This window comes from Lissotriton helveticus, chromosome 8 (genome assembly GCF_964261635.1).
Source record: "Lissotriton helveticus chromosome 8, aLisHel1.1, whole genome shotgun sequence".
Classification (NCBI taxonomy): domain Eukaryota; kingdom Metazoa; phylum Chordata; class Amphibia; order Caudata; family Salamandridae; genus Lissotriton; species Lissotriton helveticus.
Window position 1 is genome coordinate 161686171 of NC_136069.1, and position 12723 is coordinate 161698893.

General features: G+C 48.9%; 1 protein-coding gene across 1 annotated transcript in view; it reads right to left on the minus strand.

Annotated features, from left to right (window-relative positions):
• BACE2 (beta-secretase 2) overlaps positions 1–12723 on the minus strand; it is a 288765-nt gene that overhangs the window by 43082 nt on the left and 232960 nt on the right. The window contains exon 8 of the mRNA XM_078656817.1: positions 8080–8248. Coding sequence (XP_078512943.1) covers positions 8080–8248 — 169 coding nt within the window. The remainder of the gene's footprint in view (positions 1–8079; positions 8249–12723) is intronic.

Genomic DNA, 12723 nt, shown 5'->3' on the forward strand with positions numbered 1-12723 from the left:
GGTACCAACGCGGGCGTCTCCGCGCATGTCAGCGGGAGTAGCAGCCCCCGCCGGTCAACGCTGAGGAGGAGCGCCGGCTACCGCTGCAGTCAGAGTGAGTGTCCCGCCTCTCCCTTCTGCTCGCGCGCCACACGGAGGAGCTGGCCGAGCAGAGAGGGGGAACTGAGGGGGCATTTTGTTATCGTTCCGTCCTTCCACTCAAGCGCCGAGCAGGAGGAGCTGGCCTGAGTGAGGAGGGGGGGAAGCAGGGGAGCTTTGTGAGGCGAAAGAGCCTTTACCACCCTCGTGTTCCCTGGCCATATCGGTGGTGAATTCCACCAAACGACTGGCGAAGGAAGGACCCAGCAACAGATAATTCTCAAGTAAGGAGGTGAATTGCAGGGGGAAGTGGCACTAGCGCCTACAGTGAAGCAATTAAGGCACTGGTCGTTTTCAGCCCTGTTCAATCCAGGTGGGGGAGTAGCACAGAGGAATCTGCTGGATAAATGAAGGAATAAATTCCTTATGGAGATTGCTGGTCTTTAACTAAACTTCTGATTAAACTGAAAACTCCACATTGCAGTTAAATCTGGTCTGGTCAATGTTGGGGAATTGTTTGAATGTATAATTGATGACAAATACTGAAATAAGTTAGCATCCCTGAGGATAGAGCTACTGAATATAAGTCATCTAAATGTAATGTGATGAAAAGTTTAAGAGTACTGTGTTTTTGACATTATTTGGCATTTCTAAACGTACTAGTGTTTTTCCCTGGCAGAATGCATTACATTGAACTGTAAATTCTAGAACCAAGAGAACAAAGAGTATATTATTTTTATAAACAAGTACTTATTTTCCTAACAAAGTGGTGTAGTGTCCTTTTTAAGTGTTATTGCGTGGATTTACTGCTGGGTGGTCTGCAACCTTCACACTTGTGCCTCTAGAATTGCATGTCTTACCCCTAGGCCAGGCTACCCTAGGTGACCTGGCATCTCAGGTTCTAACACTGGGCATCCGCAAGAAAACAATTAACAAATCATCTAGCCTCAGCCACACTACGCCAACTTCCCACCACCACACCTCCATGTCCCCGGTTCCAATTATTAGCATGCTGCAGCAGAGCATCAGTTTGGACTCCAGTCTGCTATCTTTCCCACGTGGGGCCCAGGCCCGGCCGACTTGAGCTTCCCAAAAAATAATGTGATAGGCCCCATTCCTGGATCTGAGGCACTTGGGAAGCTGGTTGAGAAAGCAGCAAATGCTTTGAAATATTAGTTATGCATGAAAAACATTAACAACCAACCTGAGGACGAAAAACCAATAAATAAAAAACGTGACAAGCTGCGTTTGCATAAAAACAGCGTGAAATACTTTTTTTTATAGACTAAGCCTGTGTCGTTTGATTTGAATAAAGCTCAAGAATGCCCACTTTCCGCAATTGCAGCGTGAGTGCGCTTGTGCTAAAGTTACACAGACTTGGTACTTTAGACAGTGCCAGCACCACCTCTGCAGCCTGGCGGAAAGTAAAGTGCGAAATAGGTACTACACTTACTTGAACTTGAAGTCTTATCGCTGTCTTCTTTACAGTCAAGACTGCATCACACATTCTCCTCTCGTGTCACTCTGGCAGACTCCCTGCAGCGCCCGCGATGCCTCTGATGCAGCGCGGCCAGGGCCATGATCATGTTGAGAGTCACTAGTAAGTTGCGGTCGATGTCTCCCAATGCCGCTGGGAGTGGATATAATTAATTACCCCCTGGTCCCTTATGTCCTCGTCCCATTCATAAACAAGTGGAGATAACCATCTCCCGACAGAAAAAAAGATCAGAAGAATGCTGGGACACAAACCCCGCCCCTCCCACCGGGAGTACATAAGGGGTACTTACCCAGCATTCCACCTGTCCTTTTTTCTGTCTGTCGACAGTTCTTGGATGCTGGTGCTGCTCCTGCTCCTGCTGGGCTGGGGTGGCATGCGCTTTTTCTGCTCCTCCCGCCCGGCTGCCTGGCTTCGCGGGCGGAGGATGTTTCTTCTGTAGTCTGCCTCCTGGCCTGCCGGGCTTGCTGGGAGGCAGGTCTGTCCCTGGCTGGAAATCCGCCGTCCCTTTGCGGCTGGTGCGCCGCCTCCCGGTTGCTTACGGGTCACTGAGAGGTGTTTCTTCCTTGGCTTGGCCAGGTGGTTGCTGTGCGGCGTCCTTGGATTTCCGTAGCTGGTTCTTGGGGTGGGGGCCTTGTTCCTGTGCGGCCCCTGCCTCGGGTAAGTCCCGCATAGCGGTGTTTTGTTTGGGGGCGGCTTTGGTGTGCTGTTGTACACCTTGTCCTGGGCTGCTTCCTCCTACAGGGTGGGGTATGGAGTGCGGTGCTGCGGGCCCTTCCTGCCGTTTGGATGTGGACTTCAGCGCTTCTCCTCTGCCGGGCGCTTTCGCTCCGTGGTTGTAAGTCTTGTGCCAATTCTGAAGGGGTACACGATTTCCGCTTCCCATGGACGTTGGACGGGAATGCAGAGGCGGTGCTTCCCTGCTGCGCCCTTTGCTGTGGCGTTGGTGATACCTTAGGAGGGCTGATATCTTGCAGGGTCTAGCCTTGCCTAAAGTGTTTACTGCTAGTTTATTTCATGTCATTGGACTGCAGTGGCATCTTTCTCTCGGTATCCGTTTCAGCTACTGTGTTTGCGTGTGTATGTGACCACATTGGTCTCCGTGTCTTGCCTTATTTTTCTGTGCGAAAGATCTGGTGTCAATCCCGCTGTAGCGTTTGGGGACGCTGGGGTGCTTGGTGACTGTGCTTCACGGTCACTGGAAGGGAGCGTGGTGCCATGTGTGGGATGATGAACGGTTGGAGGCATCCTTACTACACGCCCGGCGTCATGTGCATATATGTCTCCTGCTTATGTGCTGTTCCCTTTTTTTCGCAGGGCGCTGAGTCTGGTGCTGCCGTGGTTGCTCCTTTTTCACTTCTGCTTCTGCTGTACGGGCCTCTGTTTCCCCTCATGGTCTCAGGCTCGGATCCCGGTGGTCCGCTCTGCCTTTCATCCTTCTGAGGTCGTTGGGGTGTGTCATTGGTTTTGGGTGCCTCTCCACATCTGTTGTGCGACGCCTTGTTGACCGTGTGCTTTCCTGTTGCACGTTCCTCTTCGGGGGCTCCTGGATTTGTCGCAGTTTGGACTCAATGGTCTCGTCCCTGCTGCCCTTGGGCTCTGCCTCTGTGCTTTGTTCCCATTTCTGCCCTCCTCTTCTTGCCGCGAGGGGCTGTGTCTCTTCTTTTTCGCCTTGTTGGTGTGGGACTTTCACTTGGCTGGTCCTTTTCTGCTTCCTGAGCTGCTCGTGGGTCGCAGTTTTTCCCGCGGCTTTATTCTTGGGGGAGTCGGTGCTCTTCCTTGGGGATCATGGGTTCTGGACGTTTCCCTTGGTTTTCCTTGTTTCTGCAGTTTGGGGTGTGCTGTGTTTGTGTGCTCCCTGCTGTGTGTGCTTGCTTTCTGTCGCCCGTGGTTGCGACCTTGAGCTTGCGCTCGCGCCTTTGGTCCATGTGCCTGGGTTGTGTGTTTCATATCTGCCCTGGTTTCTGGCTGGGTGGGTTGCGCTTCTGGAGCGGACCTGTATTTTTCCGGTGGAGTTTTTGCATCTCCCGGGTGACGTGCTGCTCTCCTTTTCTTTCTGGGTGGCTTGCTTTGGTTTGCCTGCACTTTGTCTGTAAAGGTGTTTTTGTTGCCTTGGACGGACTGTTTTGGCTTCTTGCCCTTGGGCTGCTGCGCTTTTCCGCATGTTCTTTTTTTCGGGCTCCTCGGGGGTGGGGCCCTGTTGTTGTGCTCTTTTTGGGTCCTATGTTCTGCCCCCTTGTTACCTTTTGGCTCCAGCGCGGTGGCTGTGGTGTTTACCGTTGTCTTTCGGGCCTGGCTCTCTCTTCTAGGCTCTGGCTTTGCCTTCGTGGCTGCCTTGGGCTGTCTGTTGGGGTGGGGGCCTTGTTGCTGGTGGTGCTCGGCCTCTCCTCCGGGTTTTCTCGGCCTCTCCTATGCTTGGCCCTTCCCTGTGTGGGTCCTGTGCTTCTGGAGGGCTGTGCCTGTGGCTTTCCCTGGTTGGTGTGCCATTGGCTGCAGGGCCGGTTGTTGCCTCTGTCTTCCTGCTGCTGTTCTGCCTCTCTTGGTCCCTTTCCATGTTGCCTTTTCCTGCGCTTCTGCGTGGTTCTTGGCTGTGTCCTGGACGTGGTTGCTGTGGTTCTGGCTTCCGTTTTTTTTTGCCTGGGCCCTTTCCTCGCTGGGGTTGGATTTTCTCCTGTGTGGGGTCTTCCGTTGGTTGAGGTTTGTTCCCTCTTTTTCGGGCCCCCGGGCTGCTGGTTCTTGGCGGGCTCTGTGGTCCCTGTTTGGCCTCCTTTCGGAGTCTGTTTCCCTTGCCTGTGTGCTTGGGTTGGTCTGCTCCTTCCTCTCTGTTCCTCCATGCTGCTTGGTGTTCTGGTCGCCTCGTCGGCTGTGGTGCCTTGGTGGCTTTTGGCTTCCCCTGGGTTGTCTTCTGTTTGGCCCCTTGGCTGCTGGCTGGGCCTTTCCTGCATGTTTCTGCTGGTCTGGTCTGGTCTCCTTGGTGCTGCTGGGTGGTCGTTCTGTGGTGCCTGGGTGGTTTCCACGGGTTCTGTTGTCCTCCGTTGGGTCTCTTCTGGCCTGCTGTGTTCTTTTCCGGCTTGGTTAGCTGTGGAGTGGTCTGTTGTCCCTGCTTTTCTGGCATTGTGGTGCTTCAGCTTTCCCTGTGCTCCTGTTGTTCCGGGGGGGCTGTGTTTAGGTGGCTCCTGGTCTGCGGGCTTGATGTTGCTTCTGCTTGTCCTTCGACCTGCCTCCCTGTTGGCTCCTGTTCTTGGCTGGTCTGCTGCTTCCTGTTTGATGCGACCTGCTCGGGGTTGCCTGGTTGTGCTCTTGCGCCTGTCCTGGCCTGTCTGTTGGGACTGTGTTGCAGTTTCCGCTCCCTGGTGGGTGTGGTGTTTTCCTGCCTTTGGGGCTTCTCCCGCTCCTGTTTCCCTTCTTCCCTCGTCTTGAGTTTGATTTGGGCATTGCTGGGGCTGTTTGCTCTCTGCCCTTTGCTCTGCTGGGGTCTTCGCTTCTTTTGCCTTCCTCCGGGTTGGTTTTGGGGCTTTCGGGTCCTTCTGGTCCTGGGGGTTGCTTTGGCTTCGGCTTCCCGGCTGTGTCCTCAGTTGACGTTTATGCCCTGGGGTTCGTCCCTTGCGCATGCCCATCTTGGGTCATGCCGGGCTGTGGGTTTTGGTTTGCTTGTGCTTTCCTCCCTGGCTTCTGTTGCTTCTGTGGGGTCCTCTGAGGTTGTTGTGCCTCGGTCTCTCTGGCCTCTGGGATTTTGCCCCGGCCTTCTGCTTGGGCTATTTGGGGTCGTTTGTGCCTGGCCCGTCTCTGGCTGTGGTTGTTGCTGGCTTCCTTCGGGTTCCCTTGCTGTCGTCTTGGGTTCTCCGGGTCCTTTGTCCGTCAGGTTGCGCTCCTTATATGGTGGTCGGGGTGTGCCTTCTTCGGGCTGTTGCTTCCTGCTCCCGTTTCCTCCTGTTTGGCTGGAGTTGTGTTTTGGGATTCCTGGGGTTACTTCGGTTCCCTTTTCCTCTTTTTTTTCCAGGTCTCTTGGTCCTGGTTGGTTGCCCTTGTTCGTTCTTGCTGCTCCGGTTCCCTTTGGTGCCTTGTATCCTCGTCTTTCGGGTCCTGGTGGCTTGGCTTCCTGGGGTTTGCTATTCGTTCCCAGGTGCCTGGGTTTTCCCTCTTTCCCTGTCCGTGGGCTCTGTCTTGCCTACCGGGATGGGTGCAGGTGGGCTTCCGCCGGCTGCTGGCCCTTTTTTTCTTGTGGCCTGCTGCTCTTTTGTGCTGTTCCGGGGATTTTTTCCTCTGTTCTCTCTGTGGTCGGGTCGTTTACTTCCCTTCTTTTCGGGTTTGGTCCTGCCCTTGTTGGGCTTCTCGGACCTTTGGTTTGCCGGGGTCGGCTTTGGTTGGGACTTTGTGTTCCTCTGACCCGCTTGTCCCCTGCCTGTTTTCTTTCTTTCTGGGGTCTGGATTTGACTGGCGTGGGGTCTCTGTGCCTGGGTTTGGCTCCTTTTGCCCGGTTCTGGCTTGCTGGCCTGGTGGCTCTTGGCCTTTCGCTTTGGATGGCCTCCTCTTTGTTGTTTTCCTCTTGCATATGTTGGCTTCGGTGTCTGTGCTCTCCCCTTTGCTGGTTGGCTGTGGGGTGTTCCTGCGGTGGGCTGGTTGACCTCTGTGGTTGCCGGTCTGGTCGTCTGGCTGTGCTCCCATGGTTTGGTTGGGTGTGTGCTGGTCAGGTGGGGGTCCCTCTTGTCGGGGGCTCTGCCTGGGGTTTCGCCGGTTCTGCCTTTTTCTTCCTGCGGTTGCTGCCTTGGTGTGGTTTCCTGGGTTGGCTTCTGTTTGGTTTGGGAAGGCCGGCTTTTTCTGCTTTGGTATTCTCCACTTGTTTATGAATGGGACGAGGACATAAGGGACCAGGGGGTAATGCTCTATTACTTACCGTTAATCTTCATTACTCCGGGTCCCGTTGTCCTCATCCCATTCATACGCCCCACCCTCCCTCCCGGACGGCCGGCCTTCCTGTTGGGGGCTTGGTTGTTCAGGTGGAATGCTGGGTAAGTACCCCTTATGTACTCCCGGTGGGAGGGGCGGGGTTAGTGTCCCAGCATTATTCTGATCTTTTTTTCTGTCGGGAGATGGTTATCTCCACTTGTTTATGAATGGGACGAGGACAACGGGACCCGGAGTAATGAAGATTACCGGTAAGTAATAGAGCATTATGCGCAGCCAGCGGCAGGCTGCCTAAGGCTGAGGCAGAGGTGCTTGAGTCGACTGACAATGCTTCCCCGCTGCTTCTCTGGCAACCTCACTTTCTCCTGCGGTGCAGGACGGGCCGCGTGAGGTCACATTTGGATATTAATCCCCCCGCGCCCACACTCAGCCAGTAGCAACTGACTATTTCTGTACTGGTGAGGGCAGGCCCCCGGGTTTCAAATCGGCAGTGATCTGGTGTCAGTCAGTGACTCACAGACAGCCGCGCGGCCGGGGACCTGGGAATAATTGGCCGCAAATTGTAACATTGTAGCAATACTGACTCTCACTCAGCCAGAGCGGAGGAGAATTGAATCATTAACTGTTTCTTGACTGATACTGAGCCAGCTGAGTTGCTGGCGGCAAGTCTGCGGGGCGTAGCAGTGCCTGCGCTGGCACCTCACAGCCAGTTTCAGTGTCATTAAAAATGCGTGACAATGCATTTCAGTGCGGTGATGCGGAACACCACACTGAAATGCGTTAGAGTCACACGTGATGCATGATACTTGGCAGGCCTGCTGTTCCGATGGACTTCAGGTCTCTTCAGGGATTATCCCTTCTAAAAGCAGTTCAATGGCTCATTGTACCACAAATATATATTGAGTATTGTGGACTTTCTATTTCACCTGGATTTTACACTGTCAATATATTTTAGAGATATGAATAATTAAAGATGCTTTCTCTTGTGTTAGGCACCAGACTGTTCCCACATGTTTATCCGAGGAGTCTTAACTGACCACCTCACTTTCTGCTGCAGATTGTGTACCTTAACGTGGACTGCTGGGGACCCTAAGCTTACGCTCATTCGAAGAGTTTACAGTGGCCTCATAATAGACCTTCCATAGCACCTGGATGGTAAGATTGTGTAATAGATTAAGATAGTGGTATTTTCATCCTTTTCATGGAACTTGGACACTACTCTAAAATATCATACATGTAACTGGAGTTCTAGAGCATGAACTTACATGGGAAGCAATGGGGCATGTTTTTGAGATGGGTGGGGGAGACAACAGAGAAGGGCTACAGGATGTCAAGATAGACCTGGAGGGGAAGGGGGAAGCTGGGCCATGAAAGCTGGAATTATGCAGCAACGAGACACAGCTTTTGCTTTTCATATAGTGGCAATACACCATGGAGGCAGCTTCAAGGCACTTGGCAAGAATTAGAGGTCATAGAAAATTAGAAAGCTTTGGTAAAGAGGAAGTCTTTCCGGACAATTACAAACAGATCTTTGACGACTAAAAAGTATGAATGAACCGAGCCCTTCGATTAGATCATAAATTCAAACTTTTCTCCTTTACCTGCACAGGTGCTCACTGCAAAGCCCACTCTCTTCTGTGCTCGGTCAAAGATGACGTAGAAGCCTTCCATAACTGTAGCACCAATCACAAGGGCACCAGTCGAGGAGGAGATGCCAAATCGGTAGCAGTCCATAGTCCCCTGGACCGTGAGTATGTACTGGATGTAAAGCTGAAAAGAAAACCGTTGATTATTTATTTCAGTCTAGAGCTTAAAAACAATATTTTACTTCAGTTATTCCAAGTGCTATATGTAATTGAGACAATGCAATTAACTACATAGAGCATCAAGCTGATCATTAAGTCTGCATAGTCCCCAACAAAAAAAGTTTCTGAATCAACATGTGTGCTTCAAAACAATTCCCATGAGGTTTTAAGTAGCAACAACAAGAAAGGGATTACATGCAAGTACTAAAATAGAATATAGTATATGTTCATTCTATTAGAAAAATGTAGGTAAACCATAAAAAAAAATCAGGTTTCCTTTTCTTGCATGCGCCTCCTTTGCACAGGTTGCGTACACCAAATGTTGGCTGCACAATTTGATATGTTGGGAGCATGCGGTGTAAAAAGTTAAACTCATGCTGCCTGTGCGTCATTTAGTCTAGAACACCTTTATTGCAGGATTTGTTTGCCATATGGAAGAAATATATTGAAGGGGGTTCCTGTATCTCTAATTACCCATCTGTATGATGGATATCTATGTGTGTGTTCATGGGGAACAAGGTTTTGGAGTCAGCCAGTGCTGTATTAACATTGATGAAAGGCTTTTTGTAGAGGTGAAGAGAATGTGAGATAGCTGGAAGTAACAGGCTGAAGAGACCATCTTTAGAGGTGAAGCAGTAGCAGGCTGGAGACCATGACAAGCACATTTTACAAGTTATCCTGGGAGAATCCTCCTTACAGACTGCTCCTCAAGTAACTTACATTTTGAGAGTTACTGTGGGCTTACCTTTGGCACATCACCTCAGAGGATCTCCGGTTCTTAGAACTTCAGTGAACCAACCTCCCATCCACCATTAGGATCACAGAGGGTGTGATGTGAACCATGAACTGCCAGGATTCCACCTACTAGGCAGCATTGAGGTACCAGAGCTCTCCCTAAGTTTGCTTACAAAGGAGAGGGCTGCTCAGCCGTGATTGATTACAATGTGTGGGATGAGTGTGAACAGCAAATGTGCAGAAGAGAACAGAGATCACCAAATAGCACATTCATCCTTAAAGTCACTACTGTCATAGGGAGAAAAATAATTGATAAAACATAGGAAGTGCCAACACTTGAGAAGTTATAAATGGCTACTGGAGCCAATGAGTGACAAACAATCAATTTCTTATTCTGTACGTTACCCAAAGTATAGAGATGTTTGTTACACATTTAGTGGTTGCATTGAGAAGCAGACGAGGGATTTTCATACATTGAGTGTGGATTCAGTAGAACCTATGATCTGTAAGTTTCAGTCGCATGGTTTACTTTAAATAAACAAAAGATTGTTTTGAACCTGAGAAAATTGTTGGGACAGTGGTTTATTTCCATAGCAATGACCATTATATTTCGGTTACAATGGCTTTAGTCCTTTACTTATGAGCAAAAAATATATATGAATCCGGTACTACTTTTCTGGTAAGGCAAATTGAGGCACTAAGTTTGAGAGGAGTTAAAAAAAAACAGTATGTCTTCACCCCTGTTATAGGATGCACGGCTATTTTCACAACAGGTTTTCCAAGTGTTCGGTTTGATTTAGCCATACCCACATTGCTGAGAGAGTGAGACCCCATCACGTGCTTTACCATTACAGCACCAACACGTAAACAACTGACAGGGCACACATTCACATGCCCCTACACATACAGTGTTAGTATAGCACATAGACTTTAATGATATACTAGAAAGAGAAAAGGGAGGTAGGACAACCAGCAGCATGAATGCGCCTCACAAAGTAACATGTGCATGTTGCTGACTTCAAATGTGTCTAAGAACAGCAAATACGACAAAAGATTAACAGGGCCCACTGTTAACTTTCAGCTGTAAAATGTTTGCAAAAAGAAAAAAAAGTCAGAAGTTACAAAATGAAATTACTGGCTGATTCTGGGCTGTTGTATTGTGAGTCATCAGTCATCCAAAAATCACATATTGGGTGGAACCTCCCTTAAACAAGTACTGGCCAAGCCACTAGGGCTCACATATGCAAACGCTACGAATGAATGTCAACTTATAAAGCGCACAACTACCTCGGAAGAGGTGTTCCCGGTGCTAGCCGGCTGGTTTTGCCAATGTCTTTTACCCATGTTGTATGCAGCATGGCTAAAAGTTCTAAAATAGAGCGTTATGAATGGAAGGGGAAGAAGCAACACTGACCAGGATGACGGAGGAAGAAGAAACAAAAATTGTACCTCAAATCACAGCGCAATCAGTGAAAAGACAGCAATCAAGCTGAAGCAATCATGCTCTAGCCGAAAGAAGAAGTGAAACCAGCACATGCTGCCAAGTAGACAGCACCAAATAAGAATGACAATAAAGCCAACCAATGGTAAGCAATGACGGGCTGCAAGCCCGTAAATGTATACAATCTCTTATGCAAGCAACCTGTTGCTGGGGCGACCTAAAAAGTAGGTGGTAGAATGAGTGGGTCTAATCACGATAGCCGATTTAAATCCCAGTGTAGACATACTAACACTAAAGAGTATCATATCAGCAAGAAAAGGCAAGAGCATGTTCACCATTCTAACTCCGTGGATTGTCTGGGGGAGGTAGAAACATTTCTCCTTAAGTGACTGAAATATACAATGAACAAAAAGACAAGAACTCCATCCTCGGTACATATGGGATAATAATTACCAGTTAGAAGGGAGAATCCCACTCCAACACATTTGGGCACAGACTTGCCCGATTCACCATATAAAAAGTAGATAAGTTCACATGTGCCCAACAAAGGTGTGCCACCCAAGAAAAAGAGCATGCATCCATAGGCAAACCGCTTGACACTCAAGCATGCCAAGAGTTGTTAGCCTGTCAGACCCTCTCTCTGCCCCGTTTTCAGCACCAGAACCAGTAGAGCCACCATCCAAAATGGTGGAATTAAACATTAACTAAGCATGGCAGAAAAGAGAGAAGAACAAAGGAGCCGCTTATCGACTCAAGAACCAAACTGACAACCCAGAGACGCCCGAAACATGAACTCCCCAACACAACAGCTGACTGTTGGCAGTAAATGAGAACTGCTGGGTGGAATTTATTTTAGTCAAGCTCATTTAAGGACCATCTGTTGACAGAGCAGGCTTAAAGTGAAGCGAATTGGCTGTTGGAGAGGTCTTTTGACACATGTTTACTGAATCTGGCAGTCTTTTAAATAAATCGATACATTTGTGGTGAGCCCTGGAGGAGAAAGATCGGGGGTCTCCAACCTTTTCGGTAATAAGAGATACTTTTGGTCATTGAAAATTCTCCTGAGCAGCTAATATGTGAGACGTAATAGACCACATCAGACAAGATTACATTAGTGCCCATCTTATGCAAGTTTACAAACAGCAGCAATCACCTCAGTGCATCAGGCACGGTTACTAGCAGTAATGTGAAAATACTTTGTCAATGTGGAATGCCTCTACCTATACATAAAAGCTATAGGTGCAATGCCCTGCAACAAAGTTATTAGTAAAAAATCGCCCCAACACCATTTGATATTGCTCATTCAAATATCAGCTTTAAATATATTTTGCAAATTAAACCATTTTTCTCTGCACACCAGCTTATGAGTTCCGAAAATACACACATTTTCATCACAAATACATGCTTTTCAATTTTGGTATACATATATTAATTCAAATAAGCACAAGCTTCTGATTTAGTAGACTGGGCTGAACACAGGAGAGCTACTTACAGGTACCTGGAGAGCTCCAAGTAGCTTTTGCGCAAACCGTTGGAGAAGCTCGAGATAGATTAATGTAATCTATTACTATTTGAACATTTCCATGAAGAATGTACAATCTCTGCTCTTTTTGTCCCAAAAGTTGCATTTGCTGTTCATTGTTGCCATGTTTTTCCTCAGTGAATGAATACTACGCATTTAGGGAAATACCACCTGAAAACAAATTAGTTTTCATTTCTTCAGCACGTGGAACAGCAAGCTCATCTGTAAGTGGGCTGTAGAGCAATGCAGACAGTTCAAATTATGAATGGAGAGATTTTTAAAGATTGTTATTTTTATGCAGATTATTGCTAGTTTGAAACGGAGTTGATGTATGCGATAGTCCGGGAGGTAAAAGGGAATTAAAAAGAGGTAAGACATTTACATTTGATTGGAAAGGTTTGTAAAGCAGTAGTTTGTTGAGAAATTAAGAGGTTAAAGGTCATGCCAGCTCTGTAAACGGGTATAGAAGGAAGCGGATCCAAATCAGTCAATCAATCAATCAAAGCATTTATATAGCGCGCTACTCACCCGGAGGGTCTCAAGGCGCTTGGGTGGTCCTCTACTGCTCGAATAGCCAGGCCTTGAGTTGCTTCCTGAAGGAGAGGTGGTCTTGGGTCAGTCGGAGGTGGATGGGGAGGGAGTTCCACGTCTTGGCAGCCAGGTAGGAGAAGGATCTTCCTCCCGTTGTGGCTCTTCGGATGCGAGGAACGGCGGCGTGGGTGGCCGATCGGAGTTTGCGGGT